We start from the raw sequence: 20,155 nt of genomic DNA, 5'->3' as shown, positions 1-20,155 counted from the left end.
CAGTGTCATGTGATCCTTCAGAAATCATTCGTATAAGCTGATTTGCTGCTCAAGAAACATTTCAACTTAATGTTGAAAAAGTAAAAAAAAAAAAAAAAACAGGGTTCTTCTGATGAAAGAAAGTTCAAAAGAACAGCATTTATTCGAATTAGAAATCTTTTGTAACACTAAAAATGTCTTTTACTCTCACTTTTGATCAATTTACTGCATCCTTGCTCTATAAAAGTTTTCATTATTTTAAATTAAAAAATGTAAATATTAAAAACACATTTAGAATGATAGCTTACATTGCCAAAATTCAGTGTTTGTGTAAAAACACAATGATCTGACGTTTATTTGCAAACAATGATCCATCCCAAAAATGGATAGAAAAACACACCAAAGTATTTCAGAGATTCAGTCATAGATCAAAAGTGACAGTGCAAAATGACATGCATGAAAGCTTTAAATTTTTAAGCTTTTTTTTCTTTGTTGAAAGGCTTTTATTGTCAGAGATAAAACATAATTGTCTCTGCATGATGTACACAGACCCAAAACAAAAGTATGACGGAGCAAAACGCTTGTGTGGGAGTGGTGATTGTCTATAGAGATAAAGAGCGAGAGAAAGACCAAGATGTTGACATAACATAAAGCAGATGAAAAATGACCCAAGCACCAAAAAAAATGTCTTGGTATATTGTGACATGACTAAAGACTCTAAAGCTTGACAATGACAATGACATGATATTGGAGAAAGTAAAACCATCACAAATCATGAATCCTGAGTTGTGTGTAGATATAGAAGGGCAAAACTAAGAGGAGACTGAGTTTGTATAGACGAAAGGTCAAAGGAGAAGCAGACAGAAGGACAGAAAGAAAAGGGAAATGAAACAGGAAGAGAGACTTGGCCTCAGAGTGTCCCAGCATACTCGGCTAGGTCACAGTGCAGTAACCCGAGCGGGAAAGATTGTGCTGAATCAGATGCCATCGCTGAAGGTGACCCTCCATCCTCCCTTCTGAGATCTCTCTCCTCACCAGCCTCCTTTTCTCTCCTTTCACTCCGCCTCCTCATCCTTTCTTCAGTCCCTTACTCCTCTGTTTCTCCCTCCCTCGCTCGTCTCCTGCTCACTGATATTGATCCCAGCAGCTCCCTCTAGCCTCCTCAGTGCAGCCTACAGCTCAAGGCTGTGTACGGTTCTCTTGTAACGCTTATGTCCTACCTGCTATCAATATCCATATAACGGGGACTGATCCATCACTGTTCAGATTTATATGTGTTGTTCGAAGCAACAGATATGTCAAGGTCCATTTGGTCTGGATAATGAAGCGAGAGGTACTATGGTCCAGGTATTGACTCTTAGGTTGAATAGTGGGAAGATAAAGAACAGTACAATCTCAATTGCGCCACACTTCACTAACCCAAGGTAAGATGTAGGTGTTCAAACAGTTTGGTTCATTGATTGGTGTGTTTTGATAGTTTTACTATACTTTTTTTGCCATTGGCGGTAAGGGGATGTTGTGTTGTACCATTACTATATGCTTAAAGGGACAGTGCACCAAAAATGAACATTTCATACCATCGACTCCCTCGTGTCAACCCAAGCCATATTTTTCAATACAAAAGGAAATTTAAGGCATTATGTACCAACAGTACTTGGGTCAATAAATAAGAGAGTCCATGACAAAGGAAAGGAAAACCTTTTAAAATTATTTTTAAAATGTGTTTAAAATAAAGTCCCTGTTAATGTACTCTTTCATATGGTTTTGAAAAACTTTTAAACCACTTTCAAGAAAGGATTTCATTTAATAACTCTAAAAATGTCATGCGGTGTGAAAAACCAAATAAAAAATAATAACATACATTCTTTACACCTTGAATACATGTCAGTGTACACATCTTAGTTATTATTAATTCTACTATTTGTTTTTACATATTTCTACATATAAACTTAAAATTTCTTTAATTATTATTTAAAAAATTAAATAATTTCATAATTTATTTTTAGTTTTTGTAGAGGCGCATCACATGACATTTCACTAATCCCGCCTTGTCATAAAAAGGATAAATTATATAAGAGACTTGCTGACCGAAGTGTTTCAAAGTGTTTCAAGTGTCTAATTTTGTGTGCAATATGCATCAGACGTTCAGCCAACAGTCCATGGGCGTAAGGAGTCTGAGACTAAACAGCCTCTGATTAATACATGTTTTAGTTGTATGGAAAAGAGCAAGATAAACACTCTTCAAAGTATCTCCATTTATGTTTCATGGAAAAAAGTAAGTCATAAGGGTTAGAACACAATGACAGAACTTTCATTTTTGGATGAACTAACTTTTTTACTAAGAAATTGCAAGTAAATTTCACAATTAATTTCAAATAAATGGCGAGTAGTTTAGTTTTATTTACAACTTTGAAAAATCATTTTTTGCAGTGTAGTGTGACATCACTTCCTTTCCAAACGACCTTCACAATTTCTCACACAATATGACTGATGTCAATTCCATTACACATCTGAGACTGAATAAATTGAAACAGATAAACAGATTGTGATGGTCTTGTAATGCAAACAGTGAGCTCAAAGAAGCAGAATTGTCTTGCAGTGCTGTCCTACACAGCAAGGGTAAACTGCAGCATCCTCAAATCTCTCTCTCCTTCAACCACACCTTCTACAAATCACCTTGAATATGCATGAAGTGAGATGTGGACTGTGCATATAATCACACAATTAACAACCGCGCACAATACATGTTTTGCACAGAGGATCAGAATCATCTTATTAGCAGACGCTCAGCTATCAGATGAAGCAACATTCAGACAGCTTCAATAAGACAATTATAAGTAACTGGCCAGAAATTGGATAGATAATTTAGCTGAAATTGAGAAGGTGAGGAGAGGCTAGCATTAGTACACACACTTTCATATGTTCATGCACATACACACAGCCTGTAGTGTGAAGTGAGTGTTTCTCAAGAGTTCGGGATGGGGAATATTGCAATTGTTGCTTTCTTCAGACTTCTGTCTCTTCCTCACTCTCTCTTTCTCATATTAATGAATGATTCATAACTGTAGGATAACCTTGACTATTACCTGAGCCTTCAGCAATGCACTGTTGTGAAGTCTGGGTCACAACATCCATTATTTCAGTAGCACATCACGACAAACACACCCAAACACACACACAACTCAGCATCTCGCTGCCTGTTTCTTTGACATGTACAGCAGTCACATATAAATGACTGTGATTCAAAGTTATAGAAACATATTTATTACATGCTTTTCATTTTAAACCTGATTAAATGCAAACACACGAAAGCTGATCACATGAAAGATGGTGTGCATTAAATCCACAAAGTAACCAATTTACAGCATCAATACATTCTTCGAGAAACAAACAAACTAAAGAAATTGGGGATTGTGCAGGTCTGAAGGTAAATAATTAGTATACAAACAAATAAATTATATATATATATATATATATAATTAATACAGAAAAACAAATAAAATATATAGCAATATTAATATATAATTATTTTTTAAGTATACAATTAGTTTATCTGGTAACACTTTACAATAAGGTTAATTTTATTAGTTAACTACTTTAGTTAACGAACTAAGAATGAACAATACTTCTACAGCATTAAAAATTTATTAAAAATCAAAAGTTGTGCTTTTTAACATTAGTTAATGCACTGTGAATTAATATGAACTAACAATGAATGACTATATTTTCATTAAATAATATTAACAAAGATTAATAAATACTGTAATAAATGTATTGCTCATTGTTTGTTCATGTTAGTTAATACATTAACTAAAATTAACTAATGGAACCTTATTGTAAAGTGTTATTTATCTTACATAGTATATAATTTTTTTATTAAGATTCAAATAATATATTGTTAGGCTACATAATATATAATAAAAATAATCTAGAGATGTTTATACTGTCTATTTGTATACTTAATAAATAACTTGATATTTAAATTAATATGAAACTAAATAATACTTAAATATTATTTAAAGCAAATAAATAAACAAATAGTATATTTAGTCTAAATATTGTCAACATTTCTCAAAGAACATATTTATACAAAGCTAATATTTGTGCTTCATAAAGAAGTTATCTATAGAGACAAAATAAATAAAACTAAAAAACGAATAAAGGAACGTTTTCAAGCTGAACATTAAAAAACAGATAGATAGATAGATAGATAGATAGATAGATAGATAGATAGATAGATAGATAGATAGATAGAGTTTGGAAAATGAGTGAAAAAGAATCGGAACTGACTCATAAACTGTTGTATCTGGTAACCACAAACTCAACGCATCTCGTTATCTCGGGTCTCTCCCACACCCTCATCTACAGTCAGACATCCAGACATCACGATATTTATCAGAAAACACTCACCTGCACTGCCGCTGACACACACACATTGTTTTCAAACAACTCAGCCGTTCAAAGCACATCCGTTTAAACGCGTCTATATACATGGATAAAAACTAGATTTGACCCCGACGTTCAAAATCCTAAAAATAAATCCTAAATGATAGTTATTGAGAGAGATGCTGCGAGATATATTACTTTACACGACTTCTAGCTAGCTGGCTGCTGTCTCGAGAGAACACTGTCTGCACGCAGATGAGACGCGCGCCTGACGCGTGAGAGGACAGTGTGAGTGTGTGAGTGTGTGTGAGTGTGTGTGTGTGTGTGAGTGTGTGTGTGTTCGTTTGAGGACAGTGAGAGAGTGAGTGTGTGTGTGTTCAGCTGGGGACGGGGCCCGTGATGAGCTGCGAGGAAAAAAAATAAAATACAGGCTGAAACCCCCCCACATCGGACAGCGCGTGTCCACTGGTTGTAGACGCTCCAAATCAACATCCACTGTCACTGGATTGTGGCTTTCAGGGCAGAAATAACTTATGTCCTAAACAAACTGAATTTTTTATTTTTTTTTTCTTGACATTAGCAGCACCGTGAGTGATTTCCACGTCCGCTTACAGTCAGTGGCGGAGCCCAGATCTTACCTTCATAGTTATCGCTTTCTCTTCATCGTGTCCTGAAGCGTTTTAATCCGCGCGATTGTTTGGACTTTCTGAATAAATGCGCTGATCGGTTACATTGTAGCGGTTATGCTGAGTCTGTCTTCTCGCAGCGCTCTATAAGCGGAGCACGGCGACAGTATCGATTCTGCACCGGAGGACAGTGTCACGGACGTCCGAGAAGACATGCTGCGGGAAGCGACGCGTGTCACCGGCACAGATCGCATCTAGCGCACGCTTCAATACTCCCAGGCGCAGGAAATAAGGGAAGAACAGTGTAATAAGAGTATGAAGAGATATTGGAGGCGCTGAGGGGAGGGAAGGGCACAAGGGGAAGAACCGCCCCCCGTTTAAACGAGCAGGTAGTGTGCCGGTTTTGTTAAAAGCACCTCGGGTCAAGGGAGAGAAATGTGGACAGGTGAAATGAGAGGATTTTGGTGGGAAGTGAGTTGGGAAACTACTGTGAAAGTGCATTTCAATTAAAATATAAAATTTAAATTAAAAATTGTATGTGCTTTTAGATATAAGTTGCATTACTCCTTATTACAACATGAATATGTAGGAGGATAATAATACATTTTTATTTTATATAAAAAAATTATCTTTTTTCAGAGCAAATTTCGCCCAAGTTAAATTAGGGGTCACTGCAAGGTGAGTTTAACCAGTTTGAACTAGCCTATATTAATTATAATATACTGCAGGGGCTGTTGAATGCTTAAATCTGATTGGTTGATGAACGTTCTAAGGTGTGCAATTATTTTCAGGGAAATGCACAGCTTTCAGGCAGCTCTTTACCTTACATTACATGTCCATATCACTTCGCCACATGATTTCAGTTATTTCAAAGGTCCTTACAGCAAAAGAACTAAAACTCACAACAACACTGAAGAAGCAAATAAACAATACAATGAAAATTACCAATAATTTCCATGTCAACCCCCCAATAATTTCCATGGCAGGTTTTTTTTTTTTTTTTTTTTTTTTTTTTGGTTTATTAAAGCATAATTCTCTGAAAGTAATGGTTAAAAACTTTTTATTGAAAAATTTTGCTCATGTAAATATATCGTAATATTTATATCTTGAAAGATAAATATGAGTAAGACAATTTTCTCAAACTTTACAATAAATAAAGTGTCAGTGTAGGATATGCACATTGGAGGATGGGTAGGTGAAACCATGTAGTGAAGGGCCTCTTTTGAAAATCTGCTTAGGGCCCCCTAAATGCTAGGGCTGGCCCTGAATAATATTTTAACGACACAATAAAAATTCTTTATGCTTAAATAATTTTAGCCTCCTTATTTTCTCTCAAATTTATTTGAAAAATTAAAACGTAGAATTATTGTCGTGCGTAACTTGTTGCATTGTGGGAATCGTAGTCTTTTGAATCCTTCATGCATGGAGATGTCAGCACAATAAAACTACATTTACCAGCGACTACAACACACAACAAACATGGCGGTGCCGGAGCATCAGGAGCGTGAATCAGTCAAGAGTAATATTAGCCAAGATAATGGAGGCAAAAAACCTGGTCCAATATCTTTCGGTTTTAGTAAAACATTAAGCAAGGTTAAATCTGGCAAAGCGGAAGAGCGAGATTATTTAGTTGAAGTCGAAGGGAAAGAACTTAAAGGGTGAGTTGAAGGCTAACATTAGCTAGGCTAGCAACTAATCTAACTGAAAGGAGTATGACGTTGATTATTTATATCTTATCATGTGCTTCAACTGTTGTATGTGTCTTCTACAGAACCAAACCGGTGGAGAAACCGAAGGAGCTGGTCATCCCGCTGATCCACAAGAACCGCTGGTACCGGCAGGACGCTGAGCGAGGGGACAAGAGCAGCGGAGACACGTCCCAGAGCAGAGACCCGTCCCAGGAGCAGGACACGGTGGAGACTCAAGCCGTCAAAGAGCTCATCGAGGGTGTGTTGCTCGATTAGTATTCGTTCTGCTGGTTTTGGTGTTTCAAAACCTAGTAAGATCCCTACCTAGGGGGCATTCATTCGCTAACTTAAAACTACCAGAAAGTTAAATGATCTGTGCTGGTATTATCTCGGAAGTACTATGGTAATAACACTGTACGTGAATATTGTAACCATTCAGTTCCATGGTATTTAGAAAATGTTGATACTGTACTGTAATACATAGCCTAAGATGCCCTTAAATGTTAGATATCACTAGGTTTTAAAACATAACCTTGTCTACTTGTGAGATGTCAGCGGGTTTCCTTTGCACTTGTAGTGTGCTTCAGTTTTAAAAAGTATATTGTTAAAAACACTTAAACACAAAATAAACACTTATTTTGATGTGCTGAGTAACATATTAAAGTACAAGTGCCTAAATATAATTCTAAATGTATCAAATCGCAATGCCATCATTACAAATATGTTATTACAAATAGTTTCAATAGAAATGAAATATTCTAAAATAGTCTTTGTCATTTCTACTAAAAGTATATTTTAGTTACCAAAAATGGTTGTAGATGCATTCAACAGTATTGTTTAATCATACTTCAAAGATGATAGAATTATGAAATTACACACAAAGATGTACTAAAATTGGTCAAAAAAGCAATTTCACTTAAATGCAAATAACATACAGTTCAGTGTCTTTACACATTACATTCAGTTTGCACTTGAGTATATTCTTTTAAAGTGTATTATTTATTTCCATAATAAACTTTTGTTTTGTTTTTTTAAGTATGCTAAAGTGTACTTCTTTTTCACAAGGGCTAATGAAGTAATCCATGTGGTTCTATGCAGTAGTAGTTTGTATAGTATTTAAATCCATTGGTTATTCATTGATGTAATGCTTGACATTAAATGTATCATTGATAATTCTTATAACTCAACTGGTGTGGCAATAATGTGGCTTAGTGGTTATAGAGCTGGACTGGTAAGCAGAAGATTGTAGGTGGAACCCTTTCTGTTATTGTAGTAAAATGCTGCAAGTCAGTTTTGTACATGAAAGCATCTGCTAAAATGAAGAGTAATGTAATAATTCTGTTTTAATTTCATCTACAACAGAGTCTCAAAAGCACCAGGAGAGATGGAAGAACGGACCGCAGATGGATCCGAACTTTGCCATTCCTCTTCTCATGCAGAACCAGGCCCCTCAGGGTTTTGAGGATGGAGACAAAGTCAATGTGGATTTGCGACCAGAGTCGGTAGGTTCCTGATAGACACAAAAAATGGATAGAAGGACAGGCAGTCCTGTGTAAGCTAAAGTAGAGCCCCTTTACTGTTTTCAGCTGTTCTGTCCAGCAATAAATGTTGGTTCTCAGCATGGAAATATGCATTTTGGTTAAGTTACTCATTATTAAATTATTAAACACATAAAGGTGTTTGCAAATACTTTGTCTCCTGAGAATCCTGCTCATAGGATATGTTTTAGTGTCGAGTTCATCATAGCAAATGGTATTAAATTAAATGGGAAAATCTTTTAAAGCAGGATGAATCAGATGTGGATGAATCTAGATCCAATGTGGGAATGAGTGTGAGGTTACACTGCAGGATGAAAAGGAAGTGTGCGCTACAGCCTACTAGTAAACTTTTATACAAGGACATGACTGTGACATTAATGAGAGTCACAATCATACAGATTTAACATTTTGTGAATTCTGAGAGTTAAGAAATTCTCAGCATTAATGGCTCAAGAATGAAAAATAGCTCGTAGTATTCCGTTTTTGTACAGTTCGTCTTACTAATGTTATGAGCTATTTGACTGTAGATTAATAGGCAAAAGTTGATAGGGCTGTAGCAAAAACCCCAATTTTGTTATATCCGAAACTGGCAAGCCAACTGCAGAGTATGACAAGCAGCCGCCACAACCGTGATGTTCACTTCTTTTTTTTTTTTCATGAGGCTATGCCCTTCTTGTTTTACACTTAATGCATGTTTGTCGAATTTTCAGTAAGTTAATAATCATAACAAGAGTGAAGAGAGTAATATTTTTACACCAACTGGCTCATTTTGCATCATTAAGACTGTGTACTATTGTGATTTGTACAGAGGTTCAGTAGATTTGCACTAAACCGAGAGAGAGAGAGATTGTCTGAGCATGCGAGGTTACCTGCATCTGTCCTTCAGGTCAAGGCATATATTCGTAAAAAAAAAAAAAAAAAAACAGTTGAAAACAATGGAAATTTCTTCACTGCGACAGCCCTAGATGTTTAATAAGAAAAACAGCTAATATGTTTTGTCTATATACTATAATTACAAATTTTGTGGTCAGCAAGATTTGAAATTTATTTGGTCAAAAATACAGCAAAAACAGTAACATTGTGAAATATCAAAACAATTTAAAACATAAATTTTGATTAAACCAAATTTTTATTGCAGTCTAGTAGCCATCTAGGTGAACCCGGAAATGTTGAGTACACCAAAGTTTTATTGCAGAAATGTGAAGTATGGGTCCCCAGCATACAGAAACTGCCGGATGCTAATTTGCATATGTTGAGCAATTTGCATAATTAGCATTATCAGCATTATTAGCTTAATCGTCCATTTTGGCCACATATTTTGCACTATATGGCCAATTTCTACAATATGTGAGTGGTTTTAGAGGTTTTAGAGGCTGCTGATTTCATTTCTGGCTTTTTCAGAATTCAAAATGGTAATTCTATAACAAATTTGGATAAATTTAGACACATTTTTTTATTAATTTCGGACAAAATTTTAGGCTATTTTCATGGTAAACAATATTCTCACATTTCAGAATCACAAGAACTCTTGCTCTTTGATGTGAATGTTGATAACCTCAATTTGTTTACATTTCTTGAGGTCCAGTCATGTTTTTATGCAAATAAGCTGTTTTAGTTTATAATAAGTATATTGTTAAGCAAGGGAGCAAATTCACCTTGCAAATATTTTTATATTCTTATATCGCCTTAATATTCATACAAAAGTCAGTCAAGGGATTTAATGTTGACATTTTAATGTTGAAATTACTTATGTTTTCACATTAACATAAAAGGTGGACAGAGTTATAATGACAGTATTGTTCAGTACATTGTGAATTTCTATTCAGATAAATTTTGTGGGTGAATCTGGTGTTCTAAAATTAGTTACCATAATTTAAAATTTTTGTATTCTTCTTTTTTTTAAAATTCAGACTTCTTGTGATTTTATCAGGAAAGGATTAAAAACAGTTGATATTCAGTGTTATTACTGCTTTCTCAAGTTGTTGTGGAGTATTAATTTAACCAAGTACTTTCAAAACAAAGAGAGACGTTTGATTAGGTCGAAATGTCAGGAAAGAAGTGTCTGTTTGCACCATGCAGTGGCAAAGATAGCGACTTTAAAATATCTGGGTCCAAAGGAATTGCTACTCTGCTAAATAAGAAAGTCAAGCTCGGAGACACAGCCATACATGAGACTTTATCAAACATTATTGCTACTGATGGTGCTTCATCAGCTTCTGTGCTATGTCACAAATCTTGCTACAGCTCATATACTTCTCGTTCTAGAAATGTGAGCAAACGCAGGTCAGACTCATTTCAGAGTCAGCCCGGAAAGCGAATCATTCGTTCTCAACTCTCTGCCTTTGAGTATTCAAAACAGTGCTTGTTCTGTGGTCTTATTTGTGAAGAAAAAGACTCTAAAAATCCTAACAGGTGGAATCCAGTTAAAAAATGTCAGACTTTAGATAGGTCAGGCATTCCATCCTTTAAAGATGTGATTTTGTCTAAATGTGATGAACGGCAGGATGATTGGGCAGAAGTTGCGAAGCTACGGGTGAATGGCATCATGGACCTACCTGCAGCTGATGCTCAGTATCACTCCAAGTGTTACAATGCTTTCAGGAAGGTACCTATTGACTCAAGTGCAACTGCTAGTAAACCAGTTGACAGCTGCCTAGCTTCGGTCATAGACCACATGAGTGCAAACAAGTCAGTGACTTGGACTGTTTCCGAGTTACATGATGATGTTTGTAGCTATTTCTGGGAATTTGTGCCGGAAGCAAATGCTAGCCAACCTATGTGATTATTATGGTGATGCCGTTATTGTACTGAGAGTTGAAGGATGCCAGACGATTGTTGGCTTTAGGCAGTACATAGGTAAATCACTCAAATTAGTAGGACAAACTGGCCTATTCAATGACGACGATGATGATGTCAACAAGGTTGTCAGAAAAGTGCGGGCAGAGGTCCAGAATATTCCATTGCCTCGTGAATACGACCTTGGCAGCTTTACGCATGAAAGGGTCATTCAAGATACAAGTCCAACTCTCCTAAGACTTGTCTCCAGTCTTGTGTCCAGGGAAGAAACGGTGACCAAACCAACGCTCACACTTGCTCAATGCATCCAGCAGCACATCAGTAAAAGCTGGAATCAGACAACTTTGGGGCTAGCTGTAAAACTTCATCATAAGTATGGTAGTTCAGAACTGGTTCGGAACCTAAATGAGCATGGTCTTGTTGTAACATATGATGAGGTCCTCCGGTTCCGGAAGTCAGTTGCCAAATATGCCTCAGATGATGCAGATAAGTACCTGTGGGTATTAGGACTGGAGAGGTGCATTGGCCCTATTCACAGTTGGGGTGATAATTTTGATCTGGTAGTCTTCACACCCAATGGTTGCCGCACAACACATGCCATGGCCACTCAGTTTGTGCAAAATCCTGCAGGGATCCTGTTCCCTGGAGTGGCGACTCCAGACGGTGGGATTACATCGCTAAAAGTACCCCGTCTGACAAAGCTCCAAGCTGAGAAATTCTGTCCGGTAGCTAACAGCAGTCTTGCCATTGAACATTATACAGGCCCTAAGAAGCTGACTCCACCCGCTCTGAAAGAAATGCCAAGCACAGCTACTGTCCAAGAGAGCATCCAAGAGAGGGTTTCTAGAGCACAGAGGAGGGATGCTGCTTGGCTCTGTCAGCTCCATTCTACTCCCTCTTCCCCTGGACTGGTCGGCCTACAACGTTGTGCAAGATCGTCACAGTGATGAAGGTGTGTCTAAAATGAAGACTATAAATGTCTTTGGGACCATTGCTCGACTCACCTCCTGCTCATCCTGATACAGTGCTCCGTACCATTACATACCTGGACACATCACTCAAGCGGCTTGGCATGAGCTACAGTCATATAACATTTGACATGCAGCTGTACAAGATTGCTTGCCAGATCAAATGGGGTGACCCACAGAGATGGGCATCAGTGGTGCTCAGCCCTGGAATGATGCACACCCTGATGTCATTCATTGGCTCAATTGGGGAGCTGATGAATTCAACAGGCCTTGAGGAGCTGGTAGGTGCATCATTTGGTGGCCTGGCATCTATCTTCAATGGAAAGGCCTGGCCAAAGGCCATGCAAGCCTTCTGTATGGTTATGTATGCTCTTCTTCATGAATTCTTAAAGGAGGGAGAAAAGAGTCATCAGCAGATACTGGAAAAGGCAAGACAGCACCCAACAGGCCGATTATGGGTGGATTGCTTTATCCCTCCAACCTTAATTGCACATAGATTCTGGCGAGCAGACAACACTGCCTTGAGAAATGCTACCCTATTTTTTTGCTGCTGGTCATCACCACTATGCTAGATGGATCACTTGGCATTTACGTGAAATGCAGCACCTTCCTTCCATTGCAAAAGATGACCTTCTTGCCGGAAGTCATGTGTGCCGCCATTCAGATGGTGCACCTGCAGTGAGTGCCGATATGTTTGGGGAGCAGACATACATCAGGCAAGGGAAGGGAGCAGGGGGCATGAAGGGTATTTCAACCAACCCTGAGCAGGTTGCAGTTTGGATCCAATCATTTGGCATATGTTCACATCTCTCTCAGTCATTGGATGATATGTACAGTGATACAGTAGCATCAGAGAAGACTGTGTCCAACAGTCACAAAGAGGAGGGTGAAGCACGACGGGAGTTGGATGCTGAGGACCGCTCTAAAATTGTGAGGATGCTGTGGGAAAACACAATTCCACTCATGACAGAGAGCACTTTGCTCTACCACATCATAAATGGACAGGTGGCTGATGAAAAAGTGAATGTGCAAGATGCGCTGAAGATTGGCCAGGCTATGTGTGAAAAGTTTTCTTAATCACTTCCGGGGGCATTTCATACACCCATCTCTAACAAGATAGTGACTATGAAGTTCCAGAAAAAGGGAATAAAGGTCAGTGGGAAGGTTGTTTGTGACCTTGAGTCATTATTTGCTCGACTGTTGGTGGTGGGAGGCCAGAGAAAAATGGAGCTCTCTTCTCTCTTCAAATATGAGCTTAGCCCAGTCCCGTTGTCTATCATTGATGACAATGGATGCCTCCGAAAGGGCAATAAGTCAGTGCTTGTCCAGCAGCTCGGAATTCCAGTCTGCAATCCCCAGCCACCAGATGTTGTCATTGTGGATGCATCCCAGCTCATTTATCACGTAGTTTGGCCATCATCTGGGACAGTGGCAGATCTTGCAGCCAGCATGGGATGTTGGCTTAATTGTTACGACACCCAAACTTTTGTCATCTTTGACAGATATTTGCAGGTGTCTGCCAAGGACCATGAGAGACATAGAAGAGCAGGAGAGAGCTCCACAGAGTTCAAGCTCTCATTGACTACACCTCTACCTAGTCGAGACAAAGTCTTGAAAAACAAGCACAACAAACAAAGGCTGAGCGAACTCCTGTGTACTTTCAATGTAGGAAGTAAGATCATGATGGTCAGTAAAGCTGACAGCATTGACACTCATGATGAGGCCGATATATCACTTATATCTTACATGTTAGATGCTGTCAGACATGGGGCTTCAACTGTTCACATTCTCAGTGATGACACAGATGTCTTTGTGCTTATGGTTTATTGGTGTTGGAAGGCTGGTATCACAACTAACCCTACAGATGGAAAAATGGAATGGCACTGTTCTCAGCATAAATGCAACTGCAGAGAATCTGGGTGACCAATGTGGTTCCATTCTGGCCATGCATGCTCTTTCGGGATGTGATACCACCTCATATCCTGTCGGGAAGGGGAAGGTGTCTGCACTCAAGGCCATGAGAGTCGTACCTGGTAAGCTTCTCCACTGTATTGGAGAGGCAGGAGCCACAGATTTACAGATCACAAAAGCAACAAGGGCTTTCTTTCTGGCTCTGTACAATCAGAGGAACTCTGTAATCTTGGATGGAGCCTGGTATGAAATTTACCGAAAGCGCAAAAGGCCCCCCAGCACTGAAGGCACTACCTCCTACAGAGCGCAATATGCGCCTTCATGGAAGACGTGCCCACCTACAGGTGCTGCTATGGAAAGCAGCAGACCAGCCTGATCCACCGGCTGTGGATATCACCTTGTTTGGATGGGATAAGAAGATGGTTCTAAAGGAAGGAGAGGAACTGATTATGCCCACCCAGGATTCAAGTCCAGTTGCTCCTCCTGCTTTGTTAGATGTTGTCAGTTGTGGTTGCAAAGCCGGGTTGAAACCTTGCACATCAGCAAAGTGCAGCTGTGCAGCTGCAGGTCTGGCCTGTACCAGTTATTGTTTCTGCAAAGGCAATGATGGTATATGCTTCAACATACTTACACAACACCAAGAACACAAAGAGAGGGATGAAGGGTCTGGAGAAGATGATGACAGAACAGAAGAGGATAGTGAAGATGATGAGGCTGCCTTTTGTTAATTAATTGTGAGGCATAGCAGTTTGCCTGAAGGTGGTAGCCAGTGTGTGCTTTGTGTGGTGCGGAGGTGAGGCCCTCTTGGTTAGCCTTGAGGGCTGACCCGGGTTGCCCAGACTCAGTTTTAACTCTTGAGTTTTAACAGGGTCCTTTTTGGATCTTGCGACTTGCGGACCAACCTGGACATCCCTTCTGCCATTCTGGCATGGCCCTAGTGACTTGCAGGGCCTGTCTTGTATGGTATGTATATACTGAATATTTACATGTTTGGCGTGGTGTGGAGGTGAAGCCCTCTTGGTTAGCCTTGCGTCTGGTGGGCTGACCCAGGTTTCCCAGACTCAGTTTTAACTCTTACGTCTGGCGAAGTTTTAATTGGGTCCTCGTTGGATCTTGCGACTTGCGGACCAACCTGGACATCCCTTCTGCCATTCTGGCATGGCCCTAGCGACTTGCGGGGCCTGTCTTGTATGGTATGAACACACTAAATATCTACAAGCTTATCTTGTTCGGCTGCTGGAGCCCTCCTCGAGAAACGTCAGCAAAATTGGACACACAATGCTGGAGCTGTTGTCCAGTAATGGTGGCAAATGTGGTGTCAGCACAGGGCAGTTCAAGGTCATTACACATGCAGCGCTCTTGTTGCATTAAGTGTGTGTGTGTGTGTGCACGTGCTTATGTAGGATAAGGGAGTGTCCTAATGAAATGAGTGATGAAAAACTCTCCTGCTGCATCCAAACACCCCACCCTCAACCAAACAGCTTACTCTGCATAAACTCCCTCTCGCGCTTTCTTACTCGCACCTTCAGTGTCATTTTCTCCTGCAGTGCAAGTCCATCACTTGTAGACTGTTGTGAGAGTGCCAGCTACAGTTTGATTAGGCTTTAACATGCTCAAAGACATCATGAGTAAATTTGACTCTGCCTGTCAAAGCGCTTGTTTATTCCAATGCATATAAAAAAGCTGTAATATTTCATCTAATTATCATCTTCTCTGTATGTTGAGGTGTGTGTTTCTAATTAGTGTTTTGTGTCTGAATGTGGTTTTGATTGCTTTGGCAGTCTGTGCTTGATTTCTTTGTGGAGATGTTTGAGATGTGTATTGAATATACTGTAGAGCTCATGTGCTCTAATTCAGTCCACAGATGCCGACTATGACCGTGTTCCTGTGGAGGCTTATGGGTTGGCTATGCTGAAGGGAATGGGCTGGAAGCAAGGAGAGGGAATCGGACACACATTTAAACAGTAAGAACCTTTCTTTCCCCCAGTTACATGTAATTGAAGTAATTAAAATAAGTGGAGAGAGAGAGAGAGGGAAGGAAAATTGAGCCTGTTTCTCCTTTACCTCCTCACTTTGTTACAACTTTCACCTCTGGACACATCAGTTTTGTGTGATAAGCACTTTCTAATGCACATGATTTTTGGCTCTCCGCAAGTCTTTTCCACTCATGTTTCCTTGTGTTGGGATTATTGTCCCGGCTGGAGACATCAATGATGTGAGATTATGATTTTATGTCAAATGCAATGAAGAATTATTTCAGACTGGCAGATAGAATCACACGCTTTTTAATCTTCTGTGCTTACGAGCCCATCTGTCTGCTTATATGAACACGGAAACACACAGGGTGCTCTTTTTGATATGCATAAGAGGGAGATGTTTTAGCTTGTGGTTTATGTCTGAAATAACCTAATAGCTTCTTGTACAAAAAATAAATCAATAAAAATTTTCTCCTCTTATTTCTTGTTAGAGATGTGAAGCCCATAGAGCATCAGTTAAGGCCTAAAGGGCTGGGTTTGGGTGCCGATCGCTCTGCTATTAGAGACCTGGAGCCCGGTGTCCCCAAGAGACCCCCTAAACCTGGTGAGGAGAAGAAGGAAGAGGAGGCGCTGGTTCTGGGGCCTGGAGGATATGTGCAGGTCCTGGCAGGAGCCCATAAAGACCTGTATGGGAAGGTGAATGGACTTTACTTCATCCATATTCACTTCTATGACAGTAATGCTGAACCAGTGTACTGACACACTAACGCTCAGAAAGAAATAAGATGGACCATTCAAAGCATTTTCAGAGGAAGCAAAGCACAATGAAAACATACTAAATACTAAAAAATGAAAGTGGTTAATAGAAGTTGTTAGCTCCCACAAAAAAAATGAAACCTCTAAGTTGCTGGTCAGATGGTACCCACATCCGCTTAGTGGTTAATAGAAGTTGTTAGCTCCCACATAAGTCTGGTATTGATTATTTGCTTTTGCTCTTTCCATGTCTGATTTGATGTATTTATTTTAAGTCTGGTATTCATTATTTGCTTTTGCTCTTTCCCTGTCTGATTTGATGTATTTATTTATTTATTTGTTCATTCTGTCTCTTTTTCTTGTTCTCACACTGTCTCGTTGACAGATAGAGGGAGTGGATCCAGATAACGCCAGAGTCGTAGTCAAACTTGCCATCGGCGGGAAGACAGTCACCATCATTCAGCACTCGTTAAAACTAGTCACCTGCAAGGAATACGACAAATACAGCAAAGACCTCAGTGAGTCTGCTTTTACAATTTGTTCGCTGTCATTTTACTTTTAAATAAGCAGATATAGTATTTCTGGCTGAGTTTTCTACATACAAATGAATCAAATAGGTTGATGTCCTGACTTTGGCATTCTTGATAAATCTCTGTTTTTTCCCCCACTTAAATATTCTTTTTAAAGATTAATATTTATTTGCCATCCAAATGAATTGCTTTCCAGATTGTGAGATTGTTTCTAGTGAAACTGTATTTTTTGGTTCATTATGATTTCACTGAAATGTTAAAGTGAGTTCTCATTTTTATGTGTTTTAATGTGCACTGATAAATTGTGTTCATAACTTTAAGTAAACAGGTTCAGTTTTGATTTCATGGTGTCTTTGAATTGAATGAGAAAAGTAAAGTATACTATTTGAGCTTGTGGGAAAACAAGCGGGTTTGGTTCAAGCGGTTTAAACCCAAAACATCCCCAGCAAGTCTTTATTTTTCTGTAATCAGAAGCTGTGTGGTCTGGGATGCATATTTCACACAGGCTGGCATGCACACGTGAAACCGGTTTACACAAATAGTATAAAAAAAAAAAAAACATTTTAAAAGTATAACTGATTTTACTCTTTTAAAAAGAAAATGTGTAATTTTAATTACCAGAGCTTTAGCAGTTAAAATAGTCCTTTCTGTCTACCAGGTCGTCTTAGTAAAGCTCACAAGGACAAAGAGAGAGAAAAAGAGCAGGAACAGCAGAGGGAACGAGAGCAGAGGTTAAACAGCAAAGATGACAGAGGAAAGACAGACAGAGATCGAGAGAGGGGGAAGGACAGAGACAGAGATCAGAAGAAAAGAAAACACAGAGAATCAAGTACAGACAGGTAAGACAGACACTCAAGTACTCATTATTTTGCATGTATATGTTATTGAATCAGTATTTCATTGCATGACCTTGCTCTTCGTCCCAGAGAGAAGCCTCCTCCAGTAAAGGAGTCGCGGCCCTCACCTCCAGCCCCCTCATGGCTCCAAAGAGACCTCCGCGTGCGATTCATTGATAAAGCATTCAAAGGAGGCAAATACTACAACTCAAAGGTGCTTCTATTATAGTCAGCCTGGTTTGTTTAGTAAAGTTTTTATGCTGCGAGATACTAAAGTGTCTGTATTGGTGTTTTGGAGGGAAACACACAAGATCTGTTCTTGTCTTCAGAAATAAGATGAACAGAATGCAGCTGCATTTTTAAAGACACATTTGCCAATTATAGTTAAGATATAACTAAGACACAAACTATTAGTCAACATTCAAGTTTTTAATTTTTGAATTTGATTTGTGTGTTTAGATGAGAGTGGAGGACGTCCTGACGCCCCACACCTGTGTGTGTCGTACAGAGGAGGGCAGACTGCTGGACGGTATGACACACTCTGACCTTGACCATTATAAGAGACGTTTTAACAGTGAAGCTTTTTGGTCTAATAGCTGTGTGTAAGTTTTACTCATTTGTCTGTTTCAGATATTAGACAGAAGATGCTGGAGACCATTGTACCCAAGAGCGACTCGGACTACATTATGGTGGTTCTGGGAGAACACAGAGGACAGGTATATGGATTCACTCGCTTGTGTAGTACAGCATGGCTCTGTGTCAAATCCTACTGGGCTGCCTACTTAGACAGCATTGTAAGCATCATAGACACACATTTATTCCAGTTCCAGAATTTACTGCAAAATCCAAGATGGTGTATCAACATTTTATTCACTACTATAAATAGATCCACCTAATTAACATGAAATATTTGTGTGTACCATGTATGCATCACCTTAGAGTATTACATGTTTATCTTAGCAACATGTTAATGTGTCTTCAAAAGTAGCTGCCTATGTAGACAGCAAGGAAGTGCGCTAGGGTTTGGACACTAGCACATATGTTATCTATCTTCTTTATGTATTTGTGGTCTACACAAATATTTTGTCACTCGCATAATCATTAAGTCTTTCATAATAAGTCATTGAATTATATCCATATGCGAAGATGTACATTTCTGCAGTAGAATCATAATGCATACCTTTTCCTGCAGGTGGGCCGCATCCTGAAGCGAGACCGAGAGAAGAGTCGAGCCATGGTTCAGCTGGACCGGTACGAGGAGCAGGTGTTCACACTCGACTATGACACCATCTGTCATTATGTGGGTGCAACTGAACACTGAGAAGCCAGCCGGAAACCACAAATCACCCTTCATCATCTCAACCCTTTTCTGCTAATGACAACATCAGTTGTGATTGGCTGCTTTTCCCCTGAATTGATAGAGACCAACAAATCAGATACATTAAATTTTAAATGCAAAAAAAAACAAAATATTTATTTTACAATTTTACATCTTCAAAATCAAAATACAATAAAAAAACAAAATATCACTAAAAGAAGAAGTTCCATGTTTCTCTCTCCATATTAATAATACATCTGCATAATCAGATGATGTTAAAGCAACATAATATCCTGTTAGTAAGTCTGTTATGTTGCTAAATGAAGAAGTTCCATGTTTCTCTCTGTCTAGTAATAATGAACATTTACACAGGTCAGCAGGAGCATCAGTGTTTGAGTTCTGCTGCTGATCTGGGAAGAAAATGAATTGATATTTCAGCCCAATATAATTGAGAAAAAAATCTCAATGACAGTTCATTAGAATCCAAACATTTTTGAAACTCTGCTTTGGTTTCTTAGTCCAATAAAGATCTCAATTTGTTGTTTATGTACAAAGTTATACACAAGCCACCTACAATTTCCACTCGTGTTATCTTTTTAATAATAAAATGTAAAATTCCTTCAATATGCCTTTGACTTGATCTCTGAATTACTGAAACATCATTCATCCTTATCCATATAAAGCCTACTGCATCAAATGATACATTATTTCTAAGGCTTCTAAATGATCAACATGTCAAAACTTTGCTGAAAACAATGTTTGCGGTACGTGCCTTCAGTCATTTATTCATAGTTTCAAATTTTTAGAAAGTAAAAGGCCTTTTAGTGTACATGCGTCCTCTTTTGCTGTG

General features: G+C 38.8%; 2 protein-coding genes across 6 annotated transcripts in view; one reads left to right on the top strand and one right to left on the bottom strand.

Moving 5' to 3' along the window:
• Positions 1-4,647, bottom strand: part of LOC109056880 (membrane-associated guanylate kinase, WW and PDZ domain-containing protein 1-like) — a 56,707-nt gene extending 52,060 nt beyond the window's left edge. For 2 of the 5 annotated variants that reach the window (XM_042762628.1, XM_042762629.1), the window contains exon 1: positions 4,390-4,645. In XM_042762628.1, coding sequence (XP_042618562.1) covers positions 4,390-4,472 — 83 coding nt within the window. In that variant the 5' untranslated portion in view covers positions 4,473-4,645. Of the gene's footprint in view, positions 1-4,389 lie in introns of all 5 variants that reach the window. The other 3 variants (XM_042762631.1, XM_042762630.1, XM_042762632.1) reach the window with 3 other exon arrangements.
• Positions 4,648-6,440: 1,793 nt separating this feature from the next.
• On the top strand, positions 6,441-19,433 carry LOC109071708 (G-patch domain and KOW motifs-containing protein-like). The gene is made up of 11 exons (XM_042762626.1): positions 6,441-6,649; positions 6,763-6,938; positions 8,042-8,181; positions 15,750-15,856; positions 16,360-16,564; positions 17,007-17,139; positions 17,810-17,990; positions 18,078-18,201; positions 18,447-18,516; positions 18,618-18,703; positions 19,180-19,433. Exons 1-11 carry the CDS (start codon positions 6,471-6,473, stop codon positions 19,306-19,308), a joined length of 1,530 nt encoding a protein of 509 aa, XP_042618560.1. The 5' UTR covers positions 6,441-6,470; the 3' UTR covers positions 19,309-19,433.
• The last annotated feature ends 722 nt before the right edge of the window (positions 19,434-20,155 follow it).

Source organism: Cyprinus carpio, chromosome A8 (assembly GCF_018340385.1).
Source record: "Cyprinus carpio isolate SPL01 chromosome A8, ASM1834038v1, whole genome shotgun sequence".
In the NCBI taxonomy this organism is placed as follows: domain Eukaryota; kingdom Metazoa; phylum Chordata; class Actinopteri; order Cypriniformes; family Cyprinidae; genus Cyprinus; species Cyprinus carpio.
The sequence above is the reverse complement of the archived record's forward strand: the minus strand, read 5'-3'. Positions and strand labels throughout refer to the sequence as shown.